Genomic DNA, 20899 nt, shown 5'->3' with positions numbered 1-20899 from the left:
TGTACATGTATCCATTCATTGTTAATATGTACATATCTGTTAATAATTGATATCATACGAATTCATACATCTATTCACTGTTGATACTGTACATGCCAATTGATAGCAGCGGTTGCTATAACACCTTAATTTCCCCGCGGGGAAGAATAAAGGTTTATCTTATCTTTTAGTACCTTATCTTTTAGTTTTACTACCTCTTCAAAGTGTGTAGGGTTAGACTGGAAGTGGAAGGAATGCTGGGCCACCTGTCAAACTTCATTGCAAGGATGCCTGTAGTATCTACCACTGCTACAAGTACAAAACCTGTAACCTTTACCACACAGATGCAAGCTACAGTACTCCTCGGAAAAGATATGCCTTTATTTGACTATACACAAGCTCACAGAAAAACATCTGAGTGACCACAACGGACATTTTAAGTGAAAACACTACTCGTCAGGAGAACGACCTGAGGTTTGGTTGCTGTATTATAACATTAATTGAACGACATAGTGCAGGGGTCTTCAACAGGGGGTCCAGGACCCCTGGGGTCCTCAGAGTTACTACAGGGGGTCCTCCAAATCTTTGTGTGATAGAAACATTTTTATATTAACCAGCTGAACCATAGCGTCCATATTCTGAGAACTGTAGCTAAAAATAGAGGCATTGTGAGCTTGTAGATCGGCTATTTTCAGCTAAGAGGTTTGTTGTAGAGGCGCAAAAAAGCAGCAAGTACAGAGTGAAATGTCAAGTTTAAGTATTGACGGTTCAAGTGGTTAAATATCTGAAACACCAATTTACATGAATCCAAAATACACTGATGATTGTGCTATCGAACGATGAAACTATATCGAAACTATGAAAAGGTGGTGGGGGTCCCTGCTTCATCTCTCAACTAAGGGGTCCTTGGCCTGAAAACTTGAAGACCCCTGGCGTTTAGTCACTGTCCAGTATGTTATGCACCTACATCACAAGTCATAGTTCCAGGCTGCACATCTCAGCTGTCACCGCAAGGGTTGAGTGCGACTCAGATCTTATTGAAGGCCGCCACATCCATAGACTGAACGTAGTCCTCGAAGGCGGTGATGGCCTCTTCTAGCTGATCTGTGCCCACCTTATCATCCTCCACCACGCAGCCTATCTGCAGCTTCTTGATGCCATAACCCACAGGCACCAGCTTGGACTGCCCCCACAGCAGCCCGTCCATGCTGATGCTGCGGACGCATTCCTCCAGCTTAGTCATGTCCGTCTCGTCGTCCCAGGGCTTGACGTCCAGCAGGATGGAGGACTTGGCGATGAGGGCGGGCTTCTTGGACTTCTTGGCAGCGTACTCGGCCAGGCGCTGCTCCTTGATCCTCGCCGCCTCCGCACTCTCTTCCTCTTCATCCGAAGCGAACAGGTCGATGTCGTCATCGTCACCGGTGTCGGGGCAGGTGGGGGGAGCCGTAGAGCCGGGTTTTGCCTCTTCATTCAACACGAACTGACTCTTGGCTGCTGGGAGGCCGGCCCGCTCCCTCTGGAAGGAGCGGACGTGGTTGTACCAGCGTAGGGCGTGGAGGAGTGTCTTCGAGGGGACGGAAGGGACGGCATCGAACACCGCCATGTCGGCCTGGGAGAGCACAAAGCCCTCGATGTAACTTTTATCAGCCAGGAAGTCATTGAGGGCTTTGAGACCAGCAGGTGTGCTCAGGTCGCCAAAGACCGTTTTGGTGCTGGCGGAATGGGTTGAGACCGGGGCGGGCAGAGATCCGTCTTGTGTCAGGAACTTGTGCTTTATGGTCTCGTGCATGGGGACGTCATGGGTGAGGAGGGTTTCCGCAGTGTGACCACTGGAAGAACCAAGGCAACAAAGCAACAGTAAAATAATAAGTCGAAGTACTTAACACTGCATTATCCACCCAGGACAAGCAGCCTCCACTCCAGTAGACACAAGCACACACACATGCACTCATCAACCACGTCATAAACATGCAACATGATCTTGCGATTTCTTTAATATTAAATTTGTATGAAAACACCCACATCATTAAATACTGGCCCCTGCATTTTAAATACAATAGTAACATTTTCCATTATTTCAAATGACCACACTGTGGACCCAAATTCAATCAGCTACACCCTCTCAAATAGGAATTATTTAGGTATAACAACTTGTAGCAGACCATCTTAATAAATATAAGTCATGAACTTAAATCTTTAACACATTTGAAAATTCCATCTCAGACTTTCATTGTGAATCCTTGAAGACACCTGCTGATTAAATGAAAAATAGTGTAATAAAATATGGAGTTTCTAGAGCGTCTGTAATCACACTAGCAAATATGGGATGAAATTGATCAAGAGTGAGTATGGATGCCTATGGGTTTTACATATTGAGACTAAACTCTTGCACCAGGTCAGTGACATGGTACTCTTGACAATACCAGTATTGATCATTAACCAATTCAAAATGTGTGCACCAAAAGCTTTTTTCGAAATGGGTAATTCCATTCTGGTCTGAGAGTACTGTGCGTTTAGCTGTGCAGTTTAACAGGCAGAGGTTTAAGGAATGTGACTTCACAGGAAGGGTTGGATGTCTATCTCCAGGGCAGAGCAGGGCATGGTCAGCTCAAAGCGAGTGATGACGTCTGGGTGGAGCACCCCGAGGCGTCCTATGTTCTTCCCGTGTGCAAAGATGTCTGCGCAGCGGCCGGGGAAAAAGGTGGCATCTGAAAGAGAGAGGAGGACGGGGAGGAGGATTTTTAAAACACCATGTTGAGCGATCTGGGAGATCAATTATTTCTTAAATCAGACAAGAGCGATAAACAGTGAGAGGCAGGGGCGTCCCAAGCAAGGTGGAGGGGCCTGGAATTGTTTTCTACTTTAGCTATTGAAAAATAGCAGATCTACAAGCTCACAGCGTGGCACCGAGTGCCACACTGCGAGCTTGTAGATCTGCTAGTTTTGAAAATGTGTGCAAATCTTTGAATATATGTATTTTTTTAAGCAAACATTTGTAACTCAAATTTTGCTTCTGGGGTGTCCCTGGAACTAAATATTGTGAGATGAGGGTCCGTGGGCAAATACCTACATATCATTTTGGGGGTCCTTCAAATGAAAAAGATTGAGTGAGTACCACTGACATAGAAACAGGTTTTTCAAAATAGCTTAGAAGGATTTGACTTCACGATTTTTCAAAAATGGGAGATCTACAAGCTGTGAGTTTGTATTTCTGCTATTTTTCAATAGTTATAGCGCAAAATAATGCGTTCCCGGTCTAAATGGTTTAAACCCCCTTCCCCTATGAAGAACATTCATGGGGGGCCCGCACTGAATCCTTGTACCCAGGGTACAAGGACACCCCTGTCCAGGACAGAACATAAAAACTTACAGACAGGTCAGACTTGACTGGATACAGAGTTGCTATGACTACAGTCTCCCATGGTGTACTGCTCCTTCCCACGCTGCCTTGCTAATGGGTTCCAGCACCTGCTGTGTCAATGTTCTCTCATAACTATGGATGAAGGCTTACATACATGGGTGGTATTTTGTGTGTGAGGCACCAAGTAAAGAATTTTTGCCATTTGCCCTGCCTTGTTTGTTGGTGCTGTGTGTCTGTTAAATACATTAAAACCATGTGTGTCCGCATTCTGCGCAACCACACACGTCATGTACTGGTACTTGGCGAGGGCGGTGCCATGGCAACTATAAAAATAGCCCTGGTACATCTTTAAGTGGGGAATCAGTCAATGAAAACGTCGCTTCCACCCACATCCCTCGACTCGTTGAGTGGTATCCTCTAACGCGTCGCTTCCGGCGCATCCCAAGGTCACTGACTGAACACCTATGCCAATTAAACTGATCACAGCGCCTCGCTCCCTAGTGCCGAGTGCACAAGGGCCGGGGCCCTGCATTGGACACACTTGTTAAGTGGAACGCAGGCATCTGCTCCTTAAGTGGCTTCTTCCTCCACTACCAAATCCCCCTGAGTCCCTCACTCTCCGTCTTTCCCCTCTCTCCACTACTCTTTTCATCTGGCTGTCTTTAGCTCTCCGTGCTCTTCGCTCTGTCTCTATCTCGCGCTCTCTCTCTTCTAGGCTCTCCGGTCTTCCCAGGCAGCCCCTTGAGTGGAAGCAGGAAAACTAGCTGACAGCTATTCCCTTATCCACTCCGCTCCCGGCTCCAGCTGCGGTCACTCAAGAGCTGGGTTGGAGTGGACGTGTAGGAGGGGGAGAGTGGTAGTGGTGGTGGTGGGTGGATAAATGTGAAGGTTACAGTAGGTGGCTGGTGGGGGTGGGTTTAACATGGCCCTTTCACCTCGTTGATGGACATATGCTGAGGGGGGCGAGGAAGGTATGTGTGTCAGTCAGGTGAGCTCTTAGAAGGGGTCATGACCTTGTAATGGGGTTAAGGGCATACTGACATATGGAGGGAGATTTAGAATAATTCATGGAAAGGAGAGGGAATACTGCATGAGAGGCAGAGAGCGAATACACAGCGCTGTGACTGGCTGTGTACTGTGTACAGACACAGTAAAACAGCCTCGCCATCGAGGGAGGCCGCTACAGGCAGGCCTGGCTACCAGGGGAAGACTGACTGCTCAGCCGTTGCACACAAGATGAGATGGAAACTCAGGTGCAGTTTACAACTACCTGCCACTGTACACATACTACCCAAAGAGTGTTTGACATGAATGTATGTTTTTATTTTACCTACAATGTTGCACAGTTCTTTTGTTAAATTCTTTCCCCCTAGTATGCCTATATTTTTATTTTGCGACCGTCAGGTCGCAGTTACTATCAAAACCTCGGCCTGCTGTCCGTCAGTCCGTCCGTCAGTCCGTCTGTCACACTTTTGCCCTGCTCATATCTCCGCAACCGTTGCCCTGATCCATGCCAAATTTTGCACACACACTCCTTGCCTGCCAAACCATCAATTTGCCCTCTTCTAGCGCCACCATGAGGCCGATTCTTGCAAAACACATTTTTGGACACTGCATCTACAAATGTTGCCCTAAAATCACGCAAATCGGGGGGCCCCAATTTTTTCAAACACATTTTTGGACACTGCTCCTACACTTTTTGCCCTAAAATCACGCTGCGACCTGACGGTCGCTTATCTCCCGGTTAGGGAGTCTTACTGGTATTAATTGTATGTGCATTTTTTGTTTTGATACTTGTTTTGGCAATGTAAAAGCTTCTTACACCAATAAAGTCCCTATGAATTTAATTTAATTGAGTGAGTGAGACACAGACAGACAGTCAGTGTTTGTGAGAAACCAGGCAGCAGGCGACATGACTCACTCTCTCTCCCCCACTGCAGACATCACATGCTTTCCTTCTCTATCGCTCCTTCTTTATCTCTCCATCAGTCTGTCGTCATCCCTCTTTTTCCTTCTTTCTCACTCATCTGCCTCTTCCTCCTGTCTGTCTCTCTCTCTCTCTCTCCCTCCATCACTACCATTCTCTCTTTCTCTCTGCCCCCACATCTTTCTCTTGTCTCGCTTTCCTTCCCTCCATCATCATCATCTCTCTCCCTCAATGATACTTGAGCCCATTGATTTGTCTCCTGTCTGATTGGGCCAGCAGAGACATATAGATATCCTGTGGTGTGACCTTGGAGGAAGGGAAAGACAGAGAGAGGTAGACAGGGAGAGACAGAGCGAAGGGGAACCAGAGTATGGACCGAACAAGAAGGGGGCGAGAAGGAGAAAGAGAGAGAGAGAAAGAGAGAGGGAAAGTATGGACAGAGAGGGGAGAGGAGAAAGTGAACTAGAAAGGCTGAGAGAGAGAGAATGTATGTACAGACAGCAAGACAGGAGAAAGTGAGGAAGAAAGGTAGACAGTGAAAGGGGGGGATTGGGGGAGGACTAAAACGATTCAGGAGACCTACAGGAGTACAAACCAAACGCAAAGCTGTTGACATGTTGGCATTGGCAAATGCGTCACCATTAGGAGATGGACAGTGGGTAGAGGGAATACATTTTCATTTCATTTTTTTTATCGAGTTAAAATGTGCTTTTGAAAGGCAACAGATGATGAGCAAAAACAGCTTAATGCAGTGAAGAGAAATGCTTTCAGAGACAAAGAGTCGTCTTGTAAATGGAAAGACACTGATTAGGTTTTTTCTTTTTTACAGTTATGTTATAATATTTTGATTGTATTTGCTTTTGTTTCCATTTCTTTTTCAGTTTTCAGATAAATATTTTCTTGTTTTTCTTCATATTTCTAGCTCATTTCATTTTAATTTCCCTTTGGGTAAATCAGCACCTTCATGGCGCCTGGTATGAGCACACCAACTGTCACTCTTCTGTCCTACAAAGTCAACCTCCTGAGCAGAGACACGTGGTGCTGTGGTCTGCAAACAGTGCACGCTGACAGCCCACAAGCCCACATGCAGGGAGTATTTTACAGTGTGGAGGCCATCTCAGACTGGGGGTTGCCTCTAGTATTGATGTTTATGCTCATGTGACCTCACAAGAGATATTAGATCAATGCCTATCTATTTATAGGTTGGATGGGCATGAAGAAAATGAATGTTAAACTCATTTGACCCAGATTTGTTTCTCTATGCCTTAATGCACATTCTATATTCCAGACACCAAGCTACCACCACCCCATACTGCTTATAGAAATTCCTTTCTTTTTTCTAGTCTTATATCTTTGTTATTGTTCTGTTGCTGTTTGCACACTATTGCTGACCCTACCACACTTGCATTTAGCTGCTTGTGGCAGTATAAGGTGCCCTCCACACTAGGCGCGGTCACCGCCTCCTAGCAATTCATTTTCAATGAGAGGCAAGCAGCTTTTTCGGCCGCGCAGCGAAGTCTTGGGGCGGCGAGGCGAGTGGGCGCGGTCCCGTGAAATCCGCCACGAGCGTGCTCGTTTGTGCATGCGTACGCGGGCGGTGAGAAATGGATTGTGTTCATCTTTGTGAAATACCGCGCAGCGTTTACTCACTGAGCAAGTGTGTTTGTGTCTCACCGCGGTGCAGCCACCGCTGATCCTAGCGGCAGCCTCGACGGCAACCGCGCCTAGTGTGGAGGGCACCTAAACCTTCTTGTTGATTCATATATGAAGCATAGCGTTAGTTTATGCAGGACACATGAGTCTCGCCCGCCTCAGCTGTAATCAGCCGTCAGTCAGATCTTTCCTACTCCTCATTCACAGATCTGCTAATCATTACATCACTCTGTCTGATCCAATCAGAGCTCTCGCTCAGTAAGGGAGGCTCCTTTAAATACGGCTTGCATTCACTATAGCTCTGCTCGTCTTTGATCCGACGCTTCGGATCTGCTGCTGCTTGGCATAGGCTCAAATACTTGAAATTGAGAGAATGTCATAAAGCTGGGTATGGTAGTACTCATTGTTCGGGCCAGGGAGTAGTTCTAGAAGTGCCAGTGACCGATATGGAGAAAATGAGCAACTATAACCTTTACTGTTGTTGTTTTTTAGCATGCATTTCATTTGATGAGGTAGGAAAATGAATTACCTTTCAAAAGGATAGGGTTTAAAAATGATCTGGCTCTGCCTCATCCCAGGGAAATCCATCCTTTGAGGGTATTTGCCAAGAGACTCAGCACCATACTAAAGATAAATAACAACTGTTTCACAACCCTACTTTCGGGGCTGCTCTCCCTCTCCCAGGGGGCCTCTCACCGTCTGCAGCCTGGATGTGGTAGCCTTCTCCCCGCTCTCGCTTCACCTCCAACAGCTGCATGACGCGGTCCAGCAGGCCGAGGATCATCTCGAAGCCTGAGCTCTTGTAGTAGATGGCACACAGACGCCGGCTGTTCCTGGCCCCTACGTCTGGAACAGGGATGGAGAGAGCAGGGGTGAAGAGAGGTACGCGGTGTTAGCAATCTTTAACAAAGATACCATTTTTGTGTGTGCTTGCGTCATTCATCTCGCAGAGGAACAGGTTTTTATGTGTGCAACTGTGTGTTATCTTTAACCAAAAATAAAATAGCTCACAATGCATCGCAATGTGCTGAGCTTGTAGATTAGCAATTTTCGCTCTTTGCAAATGTTTAAAAAGGTTCAAACAAAAGGGACGCAAGGATGAAAATGGTTAAAAGAAACTGATTTGCGCCTTCAAAATCCTTAAAAAAAACTTTATTCCATCCATACATGCCATACATCTTTCCCTTCCTAGATAAACTTTATTTTGCCGCACTCCTCCCACAGTTTTGGTGGCACGCACCCGAGGGGATAGTTGTCGAACCGGGAGTCGGGCTAGATTTCAGCCTAGGTGCCTGGACCGCTGTACCATGGCCCAGGTTCAAATTCTATTTTCTTTTATCTTTAAAAAGGCATGGGTTTCCATGTGTGTTAAAGTGAGTAAGGGACAGAAACGTTAACCATCTCCCGCACACAAACTAGCACCACACCTACACACCTTTGCTGTCATCCTTTAGCACCACATCAGAGATCTCAAACAGCTTGAGTGGTAGAGGCATCTGCCTGTTGGCCGCCACAGTCTTCAGTAAGCCAGGCAATAGGGTGGTGCGCGCCACCTGGTGGAGAGACATTGTAACGACATTACAAACAGAACCAGGTTTGAGAGTCAGTATGTCAGGAGGACAAACGGCTCTCTCTGGTGGTGAAAATCCGATTCATCAAATAGAACCCAAAATTAAATGTTGTGTTTTACAGTCCACAGTCAAAAAAATAAATACAAAATGAAAGGGTAGAAAGAGAGGAAGCCACAACCACAAGGACAGTTATTTTGCAGCTCCCGTGCATCCTTTTAATTTGCCAACTACTAAATACACACTACGGAATAATGGAATTGTAGACTTTTCAGAGGTTCATAGTAGGGTCATTCCTACTATTCTCTGCCATTTCAGCCTAGAAACGATTTTTACCAAAGTATTTTTTTTTACAGGATTTAAATTAAAACATTTGAAAGAGGGCATGTTCAGCTGTCAGTATCTGTCCAGCTTATTTAATTATTTCCTAAAATGATGACCAAATGCATCACACATGAATGGGACAAATCAATCAATGTAACAGGGGGGACCACAACAGGGGGAAATGTTATGCTAAAGATGGCAATTACTCCTCATGTAATGAAGAATATGGTAGCACATTGGGAAAACTAAGAATTCTAATACAGTATTTATCAACCATAGTTTCAGAATTGTGAAAATGCATCAATTTCCTCTATAGTTAAGCATAACAGGGTGGACATGTTATGCTTTACCGCTACAGTAATGTAACCTAAAACATTGATAAAAAGGAAAATTAAACAGTGATACAGGGGGGACAGTCAACTGAGGGGGACACATTCATTTCAAGATTTGAAACAAAGAATACATTATTCACAATTAATGACATTTGGTGAGAAACATTAGAATTTAATTGATACTATACAATCATAATGTATTTTTTTATTTTGTTTGTATTACTTATATTTTTAACTGAAGCTGAGTAAACATGATTTGGGACATGGCAAAGTGATTATTTTATGTTTAATTCATCCTGAGTACATATCACTTTTTTCCAATAGTGGAGAACCTTTAACAGTCTAAGATAAGCTTTTAGGAATTCGTATTTTTGCTTATTTTACAAAATGCTGTATTATGTCATGGGGACACAAATAAAATGGCACTGAATAAGAGGAAAGTAACCCACCCTTTACAGTACACCTGTATATCTACTCACTAATTAACTCTTACCATAGAGACCTCCAAAGGAAGTTTGTCAAGCATACTCAGTAGCTAGCACAGTAGTAGGGTTTCATGAGTCAAATTTAATCAGTCTGATTGATTCCCACTTAAACATTTAAATACATACAATTATCAGATAAGGTGACCCATTTACATGCCACATAGTAATCAAAAGGATTCTTACATGTAACAGCAAATCGAGCACTTCACTACAGGCTAACCTTTGAAAAAGATGGACCAACTTTGAGTGCTTATGGGTTTAGTGCTGTGCTTTCTACTGAAGCAACAGTTTGATCAGAATATACTACGCCTGCAGAAAGCGAGCACATAATTAACAAGAGAAAAGGTCTCTTTTTTTATGTCAATGCATAGGTGAAGTCAGTGTGTGCAGTACTCCTTTTTATTCTCATGAGCCCAGAATAAACCCTATATCAAAACAAGTTGTGTGTGTGCAGTGCAACCGGATTAAATATTGATTTTAACATTATGTATTGGGATCTGCCAATTCAAACCCCCTGCCTGTAAGAACTCCAATGCCGTAACGTGTGCGATTCGATAGAAACTAGAGAGCAACAGTGCTGCGCTGAGATATTCCAAGTTCCAACCTTAGAAAGTAATTGTAAGGTGTGTTTATAGGACAGATTTTCTTTGGTCAAACAGATTATAAAAAGGATCCTTTCTGATGCAATGACATTTCTATTATATGGACCAGTTAATGCCGATCAAGGTGGTTACAGGTGGCATTTGCATATTGATAGGGCGATTATTATGAATATTAGTGGAATAAAACGAAAGTTATGTATGTAGCCACGGTTCTATGAATCCCAAATGACTGACCAGAGGCGGTGTTTAAAGCACTGAATCATTCAGTGATTTAAGCAAAGCCTCTGGCGGTCAGAAGGGATGAAATAAAACATTCCATGTACTGTAAAAGGCAGCTGGGAAATCAGTATCAGACCTGAAACTCTGCAGTCTTGGGGTTGGAGATGTGAGCAGCCCTGGTCTCAGAGAGCTTCTTGCCCAGCTTGTCTGCTATGTCTTCTTTGGAACACTAGAGGTAGAGAGGAGGGACAAATTAAATGACTCAGTGTGTCAATGAATGGAGACAGAGTGAGAACAAGCAGTTGGGAGCATCCCTTACCAGAGCAAAGGTGAGGGCCTCTGTGTACCCAGCGGCAGCCAGGTCCTGTCTCAACAGCTCCGTCAGCTTATTTAGAGGAAACTGTGAGAACAGACATGTATGATAAGTGGTATGAGGTATTTCAGGTAGACATTAACCTTCCTTTGATTTGGGGATAGGGCAAGTGACCTGTGTCCTATCCCCAATTCAAACAAAGATATCGTTTAATATAAATATCAGAAACTGAATACTGTGACTTGCTATATATACCCTCTTCTTCACACAGGTTCCAAATGATACGTTCCCCTATTGAAATGCAACCAGCCAAGGGTTTGGATATGTGGTTCTTTAATGGAAAGAACTAAACATTTCATTAGCGACGCTGCTTGGCAGTTACACTGAAACCTGAACACATTTGATAACCACTCAGAAGTTGTTTTCAGCCATTTCTTGGGTTTGAGCCCTGAATGGAATGTTTTGGGGAAATTATGTTGAGTGAGTGAGTGAGTGAGTGAGTGAGCGAGTGAGCGAGTGAGTGAGTGAGTGAGTGAATCAGTCAGTCGGGAAAAGGTTAGGGCTGTCACCATTACAAGATGTACGTTGATGACTAATTGTCATACAAATAATTGAGATTGAAGATTTAACTGTGTGTCTTTGGCATTGAACATTGTAACAAATGAATACAAATGTAATTTCTGTTTGCCATTGCTTTTAAGCTTTGTAATCCAAAATTCCACAGGGCAGATATGACAAATAAGTTAAATATCCAAAGAAATTACTGACATTTAAGTAATAATTCAATAACATTTTTGACCATTTCTGTTAAATGTATGAACATTTCTCAACATGGAAGCGATTATGAAGATAATAATTGCAATTATCCCAAATAAATGATTAGGCAATTATGTAATAATACCACAGGGTCTGACAAGACAACAGAAATCCAGCTACCTGATTGGCCACGGTGTAGGTGCGCGGTGTTGTGCGTTCGATGTTGTTGAAGCCGTAGGCCGTGGCGGCGTCCTCCATGATGTCACAGGCGTGGATGACATCAGGGCGCGTGGGCGGGATCTCCACCTCGATCTCATCCCCCACCCCTGTGAGCTGGGAGCTCAGACACATCCTGGTCAGCAGCTGGGCAAGGCGCTCTGTTGACTCACTGAGGAGCACAGGACCACAGGCTCAATCTAATTCCCAGTCAAAATCAATACGTAGGCCTGTCACAATTATTACATGATCATCTAATCGCAATTATTTGACGTAAAAATCGCTTACATATTGAAAAATGAAACATTTTCAAAAAAAGATTTAAATAGTGGAAATAGCTGATCTACAAGATCTTGAGCTTGTAGATCGGCTACTTCCACTACTACTACTTCCACTACCAATGTTCTTTTGCAAGTATAAAGTTGTCAATATATGTGTCATATCTGCCATGTGCAACTTCAAAGCCTACAAGCCAAACAGAAATGTAATTGTCAGCGACAAAAACACACAAAAAATAATAATCGTTAATCGCAATTATTTAAGTGACAATTAATCCTCATGTAAAATGTCAAATCGTGACAGCCCTATCAATAAGGGTAATTCAAAGAAAAATGCAATAAAAGATCAACTCTAAAATGACAACAAACACAACAAAAAAAAATCACAGAATCTTGAGTTAAAAGTTGATGTTTTCTATTGCAAATAGACAGTTTGAGTGCTTCCTAGGATTCTTGAAAAAAGCACATCTGATCATAGGTATCATCCCTGTGTAGTGATGTAGAGAAGAGGCAGTAAATAGAAAGACTGTTAGGAATCTATCCAAGATCAGCACATGGAGCCCACATGTGCTTGCAAAAAGTATCTTAACCACTTCAATCTCACTGACCTGATGCCAACTTTACGGTTGATGTAGTCACTGGACAGTGTCTGCTTCCTGTAGGCCAGCTCCTACCAGCACAATGAAATGACCAGAGAATCATGAGGACTTCTCAACAGCAGTGTTGGGCAATATTACTCAGGAGAATAATATGTTACTTACAATAGTCCTTAAAAAAAGTAATGATAATATATTTCGTATTACTTGGAATAATATATTAAATTACCCATCATATTACTTTTGAATGGGTCCCAGCCAGGAACATTTTGATTCCCAGGGAAATTCTAATAACTCTAATAGAAGTTCTAATAAAATAACATTCAGACAGTATGGCAACATTGTCTACCTTTCATTGTTTTCAAGACAAAAAAACAAGTCATGTCAATCTCTGGCAATCTATTATATTCAAAGGCAAAGCAAAAGTACCTTATGTCACTGCTATGCGCTAACTGCTAGCTGTGTTGTGCTTACATCGACATCGACAACTACTTTGTTTGGGGCTGACACGCTTTTTCTTGTACGAGGCAATGTTGCGATGCGTTTACGTGAGACGTGTGCGTATAGACACACACTAGAGCATGTGGATCACACAGACACTGCGTCTCATTGACCGGAGAGAGCGCTTTTATCTCGGTCTGAAATAAAAACAAATCATACTTATTGTAACGAGTAACGCAGCGCCATTTAGATCAGTAATATGGTATAATATTACTGTTTTGGCAGAGTAATATGTTATCCTACTCGTTACTGGGTAAACTAATATTATAGTGATATACTAAAAGTAACGTTTTACTGCCCAACACTGCTCACTAGTGAGCTGAAAAACACACTGCAGGCTGACTGAACAAGATAAAACTGTATTGATCTGTGAGGTGAAATGTGATATGAAGCAAGCACACACATCAAAGCAAAAACTTCAAGACTGTCACTCAATCTAATCATTACATGCTGCAAAGTTACATGATTTTACATAATATCGCTTATTGTCCCATCCCTATACAGTATGAGTCCCCCCTCGTCTGCCTCAGATTCTAGTCTCTCTACTGTCAAGTCTATTATACATTTTTATTATGGTGTCACTCACTACAATACTACTTAACTTTGTATAAGGGTTCATTTGGGCTCAATCATTTAAATCGACTGTTATTGTGCAATCAAGAAATAAACTTTGATTGGATGTGAAACGTAAACGTGCTGTATAGTGAGTACACTACCGGGTACATGCAGATTCTGCCGTCTGGGTACACCACCTCCGCCTCCTCTACCCTGAGAGAGACAAATAGATAATATAGATATAGATCCATATACATATTAAGACCAAACCCAGCGACAAAAATATACAGTGACAGAACAGAATATCAACTTTACAATCTCATTCTGTGGATGAGAAGAGAAACACAAAGATGTTATGGGTCTGTTCAGAACTCACATGAAAGGCTGTGAACAGTATTGGCTGAACATGGTCACCATCATGTCCAGAACAATCTTTGCCTGGAAGGAAACACGTTCATGTTTATTTTAGCTCAGTATGTAAGCTACAGTATCAGCGGCATGGTGTCATGCATTCCTGAGTCATACCTTGGTGAGGTCTGTGGCCGTGCACTCAATGAAGACATTTTTGGTTTTCAGGGAAATTTTGGAATGATCTCCTAAAAAAAGAAAAGAAAAAGGAACTGTCAATTTGGTTTTTCTTTGCACTCTACTTTAGGTGAGTATTTACCCTTCTCCTTTGTTGATCAGGATTCATGTATTTACTCTGATCTTGCACTTATAAGAGCATCTGCTAAATGGCTAAATTGATTTTTTTCCCCAGTATCAATGAGGTTGATTTCTCACATAAAAGGGCAGGAAAACAAGGCAATAAAGAACAAACTGATGGTAAAGGCACATTGAAATCTAAAACCAAAAGATACATCATGAAAATGCTGAAAAGATTTTTTTACATGATATATCAATACAATGATTTGATCTGGTTCAAAAATGTCTGATCAATCGTTTCATCCGTACAAGAGCACCGTCTATTCATCAAATTAGTATTGAGAGGTGAGTTATGTGAGATGTAACAGTATATACCACAGTTTGACAGATAGAGAGGGAGAAGGAAAGGGACATGAAAAGCACAGTATTCACCGTTTATGATGGGTGGCATGGACAGAACAACACCGTTGCTGTCATAGATCACTGGGTACACTGGTTTATCTTCAATGATGTGAAGATAGTGCCTCAAGTGGCTGTCTGTCTGTATGGAACATAACCACACCTCCGAGTTAGCAACACCATCCGCATAAGTTACCGCATCTTGTCAAATGACTGACAATCGCTTCAGGGGCGTCAATTGGGTATGGCAGGGGTATGCAGCTGCCATACCCTGGGTCCAGGGGGGGGGGGGAATACAAGTTATAAATAAATATAAAGCCATGAATGTCTCTTTGTCTACCTGTGCTGGTTATTATGTTGTTAAATTACAGTAAAATAACTACAAATGCAAAATGTAACAAAATGTCATTAAAACAAGGTCTAATTATATTCTCCACACTTGCCATCTTGACAAAATGGTATATTCCCAGGTTCTGCAGGTCATCTGCACAGGTGCAATGCATTATTTTTAATTGTGGCACGTTTTACTAACATGCCAAGTTTAGCTGCACTTGAACAACCGTTCCAGGCTGCCATATCCAGCCCAAGAAACCGTAGAAACCTGTGTAAAAAAACTGTCAAAACTCTTTTTTTTCCCTCCAGAGAATTGTGAAAATAGCCGCGCAGCGCGAGGCGTTGTGAGCATGTAGATCTGCTATTTTCACTATAGAACCGCACGAGGCTTTGTGAGCATGTAGATCTGCTATTTTCACTATAGAACCGTGTTATACAAAATGTAATGTCTCTTTTCCATGAGGATGCCCATCTTTGCCATACCCTAGCTTTTGCTGAACTGACACCATTGAACCGCTTCTTACCTTATAGAGGCTCATAAGTTCTGTAGCAGTGTACTCTTTGGTCTGGTTGAGGGGTTTGAAGCAGATGTCCCCAGGGGGTTTAGCTGTGTAGGTGAAGGGGCCTGAGATGGTGTCCAGGTCATGGGTTCCGATGGCCACCAATGCCCTTTTCCTGGAAGTCATTTATGAGTTCAAAACATCTCAGTTAACACAAAATGACGATCTCTAATTGTCTAAACTGTCTTTGCGGGCTATTGCACAGCTTAGGTTAGTGCAATTCACTTGACAGTGTTTTGGTCTGCCAGCTGTTATTCAGTGTGTTTTCTATTGCATGATTTTAATGTCCAGTCAAGCACATTGAACTTATGAATCCCCTTTATTTAGAATATTTTAGGGCTCCATGTCTATGTTTGTACTAGAAGAAGGAAAAACACTTTGGTAGCACTCAGGAAATGGTCATGATCATATGCCTCTCACAAACCACATCCACTAACCGTAACCATTCCACAAGACTTCATACCAAAGGGAAACCCCACACATAAAACAATCCATGACAAGCATGTGTTGAGTTGTGTTTGGAGGTCACAGGGGTAAAGTAACAAAACAAAATGTTCATTTAACTCTTGAGAGTGTAAAAAAGGACTGAGGGCCTGAGGATTTTACTATGAACAGGTGATGTAGAATCATGTCCGACCTGCAGATGTTCTGGTGGAGTTTGTCCTGCAGTTCGATGAAGCTGTCATAGCGCTCCTGGGTGAAGGTAATGTCCCTCAACACAGCTGCCACGGCATGGGGTCGCACCGCTGCTGTCTGCACAGGCACACACGGGACAGCTCAATTAGGACCTCAGCTACATATGGAAGTGACCCGTCCCAGACTAACCAGCCAACAAAATATGAGCGGCCTTACTGTTGGCTTGTATATATCGCACATTGCATGTGCTTTATTATTATAAAGGCAAGCAGTGGCAACCGTTCTCAAAGCGTGAGAACGTTTGCCAGGGACCCTCCGGATTCCTTCAAGGGGTTCCAAATGGACCCTTAAGGCCTTATCATAGTCCAAGGTGAAGAGCTATCACCTCACCGTGGTGTAGTTTTCTAGCTATCACCTAAAATGTATAACAAAGCCTAGGTGATAGCTAGAAAACTACACCGCGGTGAGGTGATAGTTCTCTTCACCTTGGCTTGGACTATGATAGAGGCTTTACAGGTCTATAACTCAGAGTGTACAAATGAAATGCAATGGACCCTATACAGTCTCAGAGTTATGGGAAATTAAAACGTTTGAGAACCTCTGTCATAAAGCCTTTGTTTGTCAAGTAAGTAGATTCCCAAGTTTTCCCCCCACCTCCTGAGAGATGATCAGCCTCTGGGGCTCTCCGCTGGCTGGCCTTACGCGCCTGTAGCGAGGGGCCTCCATCCTGGAACACAAACGCAACATCAGTACAGCCACAAAAGCAACATTCGAGCATCAAGTATTATAATGACGAGCCTCCAAAAGAAAGCATACCGCACAACTCTAAACAAAGTCCAACTCACTTGTCCTTGAAGACCTGCAGTCCACGGACCAGGCCCTCCAGACACAACAAGTCATAGCGGTTAGCCGGCACATCAATCTTGTACAGTATGACATCGGACGCCTCTGACGCCTTGGATCCGCCCTGCTCGCGGCTTATTAACTCCTTCTCAGAGGTCTGTGTTGAGGTAAGACATATGAATGTTTAGGCAATGCAGCATGTGGCGTGTTGATATTAGATATTCTCTTTCCCCAAAAAATTGTCTTGAGGCCTTTCTGCTTAATTAGACAGAAAACCAGAGACAGAAAAAGTGTTGGCAGAGAGAAAGGATAACATGACAAGTCATAAGCCGAATTTGAGCAGAGCAGAACATCGTAATTAAATCTGTGCTTAGGTGGAATGCATACCAACGGGTTGAGCCAGCAGGGTGGCCCATTTGTTATATTATCAAATATAAAACCGTGTTGTGGTAGATCCAGGAAATTACACACAGCATTAACAAAGTTTGAAGAGTATGACAAGAGAGTTATTATAAGGTGACAATATAAAAGCAGTAAAAGTCATCATCAAAAGTTATCAAAAGATTATGTAAGAAAGTTGGATACAAAAAATTAAGATAAAGAAATCTGGGCCCTCAACTGTAAAAAGCAGGAGACAGCCTTCAACACAAGGCAACCAGCAACATGTTCATACCTCAAGTGGTCTTCATCAGGGCGAAAGTGCTTACATAAAAAAGGGGGAAAAAGATCCACCAGGCCAGGATGCCTAGTGGCCCCGAAATCTAGTTTAGAAGGCAGTCACAGCCAATTGGAATGGAATCATTAATATATGACTGATACAACTTGATCACATGACTCACTCCAGAGATAATGTGCAATTTGTATGTGATTTTGACAAAATGTGTAAGAGTAGTAACTAGTAAGTAGCAAAAAAGAAAAAGCCAGCCGGCCTGAAAAAGTGTAGTAAGGAATAAAACGATTAGGAGAATCAAACTGCAACTTACAAATTTCAATCTATGGAAATTTAGGACTTTAGATCAGTGAGGGGTCTTTTTTCTCCTTTTTTATATGAACGACTTGAACCCTAGTGTCCATATTCTGAGAACTTTAGCCAAAAATAGCCGATCTACAAACTTGAAGATCGGCTATAGGGGGAAAAGAGCAGACTAAATAAGTACAGAGTGAAAGGTCAAGTTTGATGGTTCAAGTGGTTAAATATCTGAAAACACAAATTGATGTGAATCCAAAATACACTGATGATTGTCCTGTCAAACGATGAAACTATATGGAATCTATGAACAGGTGGTGGGGGTCCCTGCTTCATCTCTCTCTCAACTAAGGGGTCCTTGGCCTGAAAACGTTGAAGGCCCCTGCTTTAGATACAAGTAGTAAAAAAAACACTGATTTAGCAAGTCTGAGCTCCTCTCAGGCAGGTCGTTCCACTGTCAGGAGGCCCTGACAACAAAGTCACAGTGACCCTAACCAGTGAGGAGAGGTGACCACTCCACATGCTCGATTCAGTAGTTATATATTTTATCAGACACATCCCCTTCCTAAACAAACCCACTGTAACTTCAAACTCCATTTAACCATGATAGATGAATTGAAAACACTGTCCTTGGTTCTGGTGACTCATACTGCCCTCTTAACCCATTCAGGCCGGGAACACATATTAGTGTATGGGAGGGGCTTACAGTACATGTACAGTATGTAGCAACATATTTTTTTTGTAGGCTAATTTCTGATTTAGGCCTAACTATAGGTTAGGCCTAAATTTTGTAGGCTAATTTCTGATATAGGCCTAACTATAGTTTAGGCCTAAATGGGTACATGATGGGGCCGTGTTTTTCCAATTGCTATTTTCATTTATTTTTAATATTTGGGAAAAATGAAAAAAATAAAATACAATGGCAGGCAGTGGGCGACAGTGGCTCAGGGGTAGAGTGGCCGGAACCGGATGAGGTTCCCTTGCATGGTTTCCTCCACCATCGGTGTATGAATGTGTGTGAGAATGGGTTAATGTAATGCAATGCACAATCTATGTAAAGCGCTTTGGATAAAAAGCACTATATAAATTAAGCTTGGAATTAAGACACTCGTAGCGGACTTCTGCGTTGATGACATATTACACGCTATGAGCGCCTAAGAGAATACTCAGTCTGTCTGGCTGGTGGGTCTGCAAAACTGTCCTTGTGACCTTAGACCTTCTGCCAACTGTTAGCAACTACCCAGGAAGCCTTGCACTATGTATTAGACGTAGTCTGTATTTTTCAATAAAAATAGTTTTTACCAAGTGTGTGTCGGAGTGTCACTGCTTTTCCACAACGTTGGTTAAACATGGACACCGCACATATCACGTCCCCTATTCGCTCGTAGACGGAATGCACAATAATTGCCCCCAGCCAGAGGCACTGCAACCAACATTGTGGCAAACGAGGAAAAGCAGTGACACTTGGTAAAAACCAAAACTTCTATTGAAAAGATAAATAGGGCAGTATGAGTCACCAGAACCTTGGATGGGCGTTTTTACTTTTTGATGAATCTATCGTGGTTAAAATGGAGTTTGAGGTTACAATTGGTTTGTATAGGAAGGGGGTGTGTCTGATAAAATGAATATCAAATATCTAAATAATGAATCAAGCAACTTAAAAACTGTCTGGGGTGTTCACAAAAGCCTGAGTAGATGATAAAATTACCACAACATTTTTTGAAAGTGAAAGCTCAATATTCTGATAGTAATCATTGCTATAGTGTTTGTTCAGTTTATTTTTTTCAGTTTATTTTTATTTAAAGTGCAATCATCACCCCAAGGGGTCTCTGTGCACTTCACAACAATACAACAAGTCATTAAAAACAGTCATATAACAAAACATCAATATCAAAACAATGATACAGCAAAAACATTAGTAGCAAAACAACAAAGACAATACAATAAAATGTGCTAGCATGCAAGGTCAGATACTAACCATGTAAAACTTGCAGATCAGTAAAGAGTAAGGAGGACTAGGATGGTGGTCAACTCACATTGAGTACAACTAGGGAGAACCATAATGCAAGGTAAAAAGATGGGTTTTCACTTTCAGCCTAGATTTAAAAATGGCCAGAGTGTCAGCTTCTCTGACAGCTCGGGGGAGAGCATTCCAAAGAAAGGGGGCACGATGTGTGAATGCTCTGCCTCCAACAGTTATTTTATTATGATTTGTAACAGTCAGTAGACCAGCATCCTGGGAGCGCAGCTTCCAGGGATGTAAGGGTCTATTAAACTGGACATGTAGGACGGGGCAAGTCTGTTTAAGGCTTTATATGTGAGGAGCAGTACCTTGAAATCAGCTCAGTAACAGGGGTCTCCCGTCTCTCCAACTCTAATAAACCTGACGTGAAAATGTATTTTCTGTTTACTAAAAAGCTGGAGAAACCCCTGTTAGGGAATAAACTCTCTTAGTGACTAAAGAGCTCTAGTAGTCTATATCAGAATATAGAGCTATTAAATACTTATTTTAAAAATAACAACAAACTACCTTGAACAACAGGGCACTAAATATTAATAACAATAATAAGACAGAGACATCATTCACTTACTATTTCATCCAGCTCCAGGCCAAACTCAAAGCACAGCTCATCAAACTCTTCATCAGCTAAATAACGAGTAAAAGAAAAAATAAAGTCACATATACGTCCAGACGGATGGGTATCGCCTGACACTGTGGTTCCCCTGACACATCACTGTGACATGTGATGTCACAGTGATGTGTCAGGGGAACCACAGTGTCAGGCGTGGTCTATGGGTTTGCTGCTCTGACATCACGCTTCCCTTTTATGCCCATATATGGAGATACCGA

At 42.6% G+C, this 20899-nt stretch overlaps 1 protein-coding gene across 1 annotated transcript in view; it reads right to left on the bottom strand.

Moving 5' to 3' along the window:
* Window positions 1-339: 339 nt before the first annotated feature.
* The window catches only part of LOC308289641 (phenylalanine--tRNA ligase beta subunit-like), a 21431-nt gene continuing 871 nt past the window's right edge, over window positions 340-20899 (bottom strand). The window contains exons 2-18 of the mRNA XM_080731381.1: window positions 20640-20695; window positions 17084-17238; window positions 16893-16965; window positions 16240-16355; window positions 15567-15717; window positions 14743-14851; window positions 14191-14261; window positions 14042-14103; window positions 13827-13878; window positions 12622-12683; window positions 11700-11907; window positions 10770-10850; window positions 10587-10679; window positions 8356-8473; window positions 7617-7766; window positions 2540-2687; window positions 340-1808 (exon numbers count right to left, since the gene is read on the bottom strand). Coding sequence (XP_080587507.1) covers window positions 1007-1808; window positions 2540-2687; window positions 7617-7766; window positions 8356-8473; window positions 10587-10679; window positions 10770-10850; window positions 11700-11907; window positions 12622-12683; window positions 13827-13878; window positions 14042-14103; window positions 14191-14261; window positions 14743-14851; window positions 15567-15717; window positions 16240-16355; window positions 16893-16965; window positions 17084-17238; window positions 20640-20695 — 2507 coding nt within the window. The 3' untranslated portion in view covers window positions 340-1006. The remainder of the gene's footprint in view (window positions 1809-2539; window positions 2688-7616; window positions 7767-8355; window positions 8474-10586; window positions 10680-10769; window positions 10851-11699; window positions 11908-12621; window positions 12684-13826; window positions 13879-14041; window positions 14104-14190; window positions 14262-14742; window positions 14852-15566; window positions 15718-16239; window positions 16356-16892; window positions 16966-17083; window positions 17239-20639; window positions 20696-20899) is intronic.

This window comes from Nannobrachium achirus (assembly GCF_963921795.1).
Source record: "Nannobrachium achirus genome assembly, chromosome: 8".
Lineage (NCBI taxonomy): Eukaryota > Metazoa > Chordata > Actinopteri > Myctophiformes > Myctophidae > Nannobrachium > Nannobrachium achirus.
The sequence above is the reverse complement of the archived record's forward strand: the minus strand, read 5'-3'. Positions and strand labels throughout refer to the sequence as shown.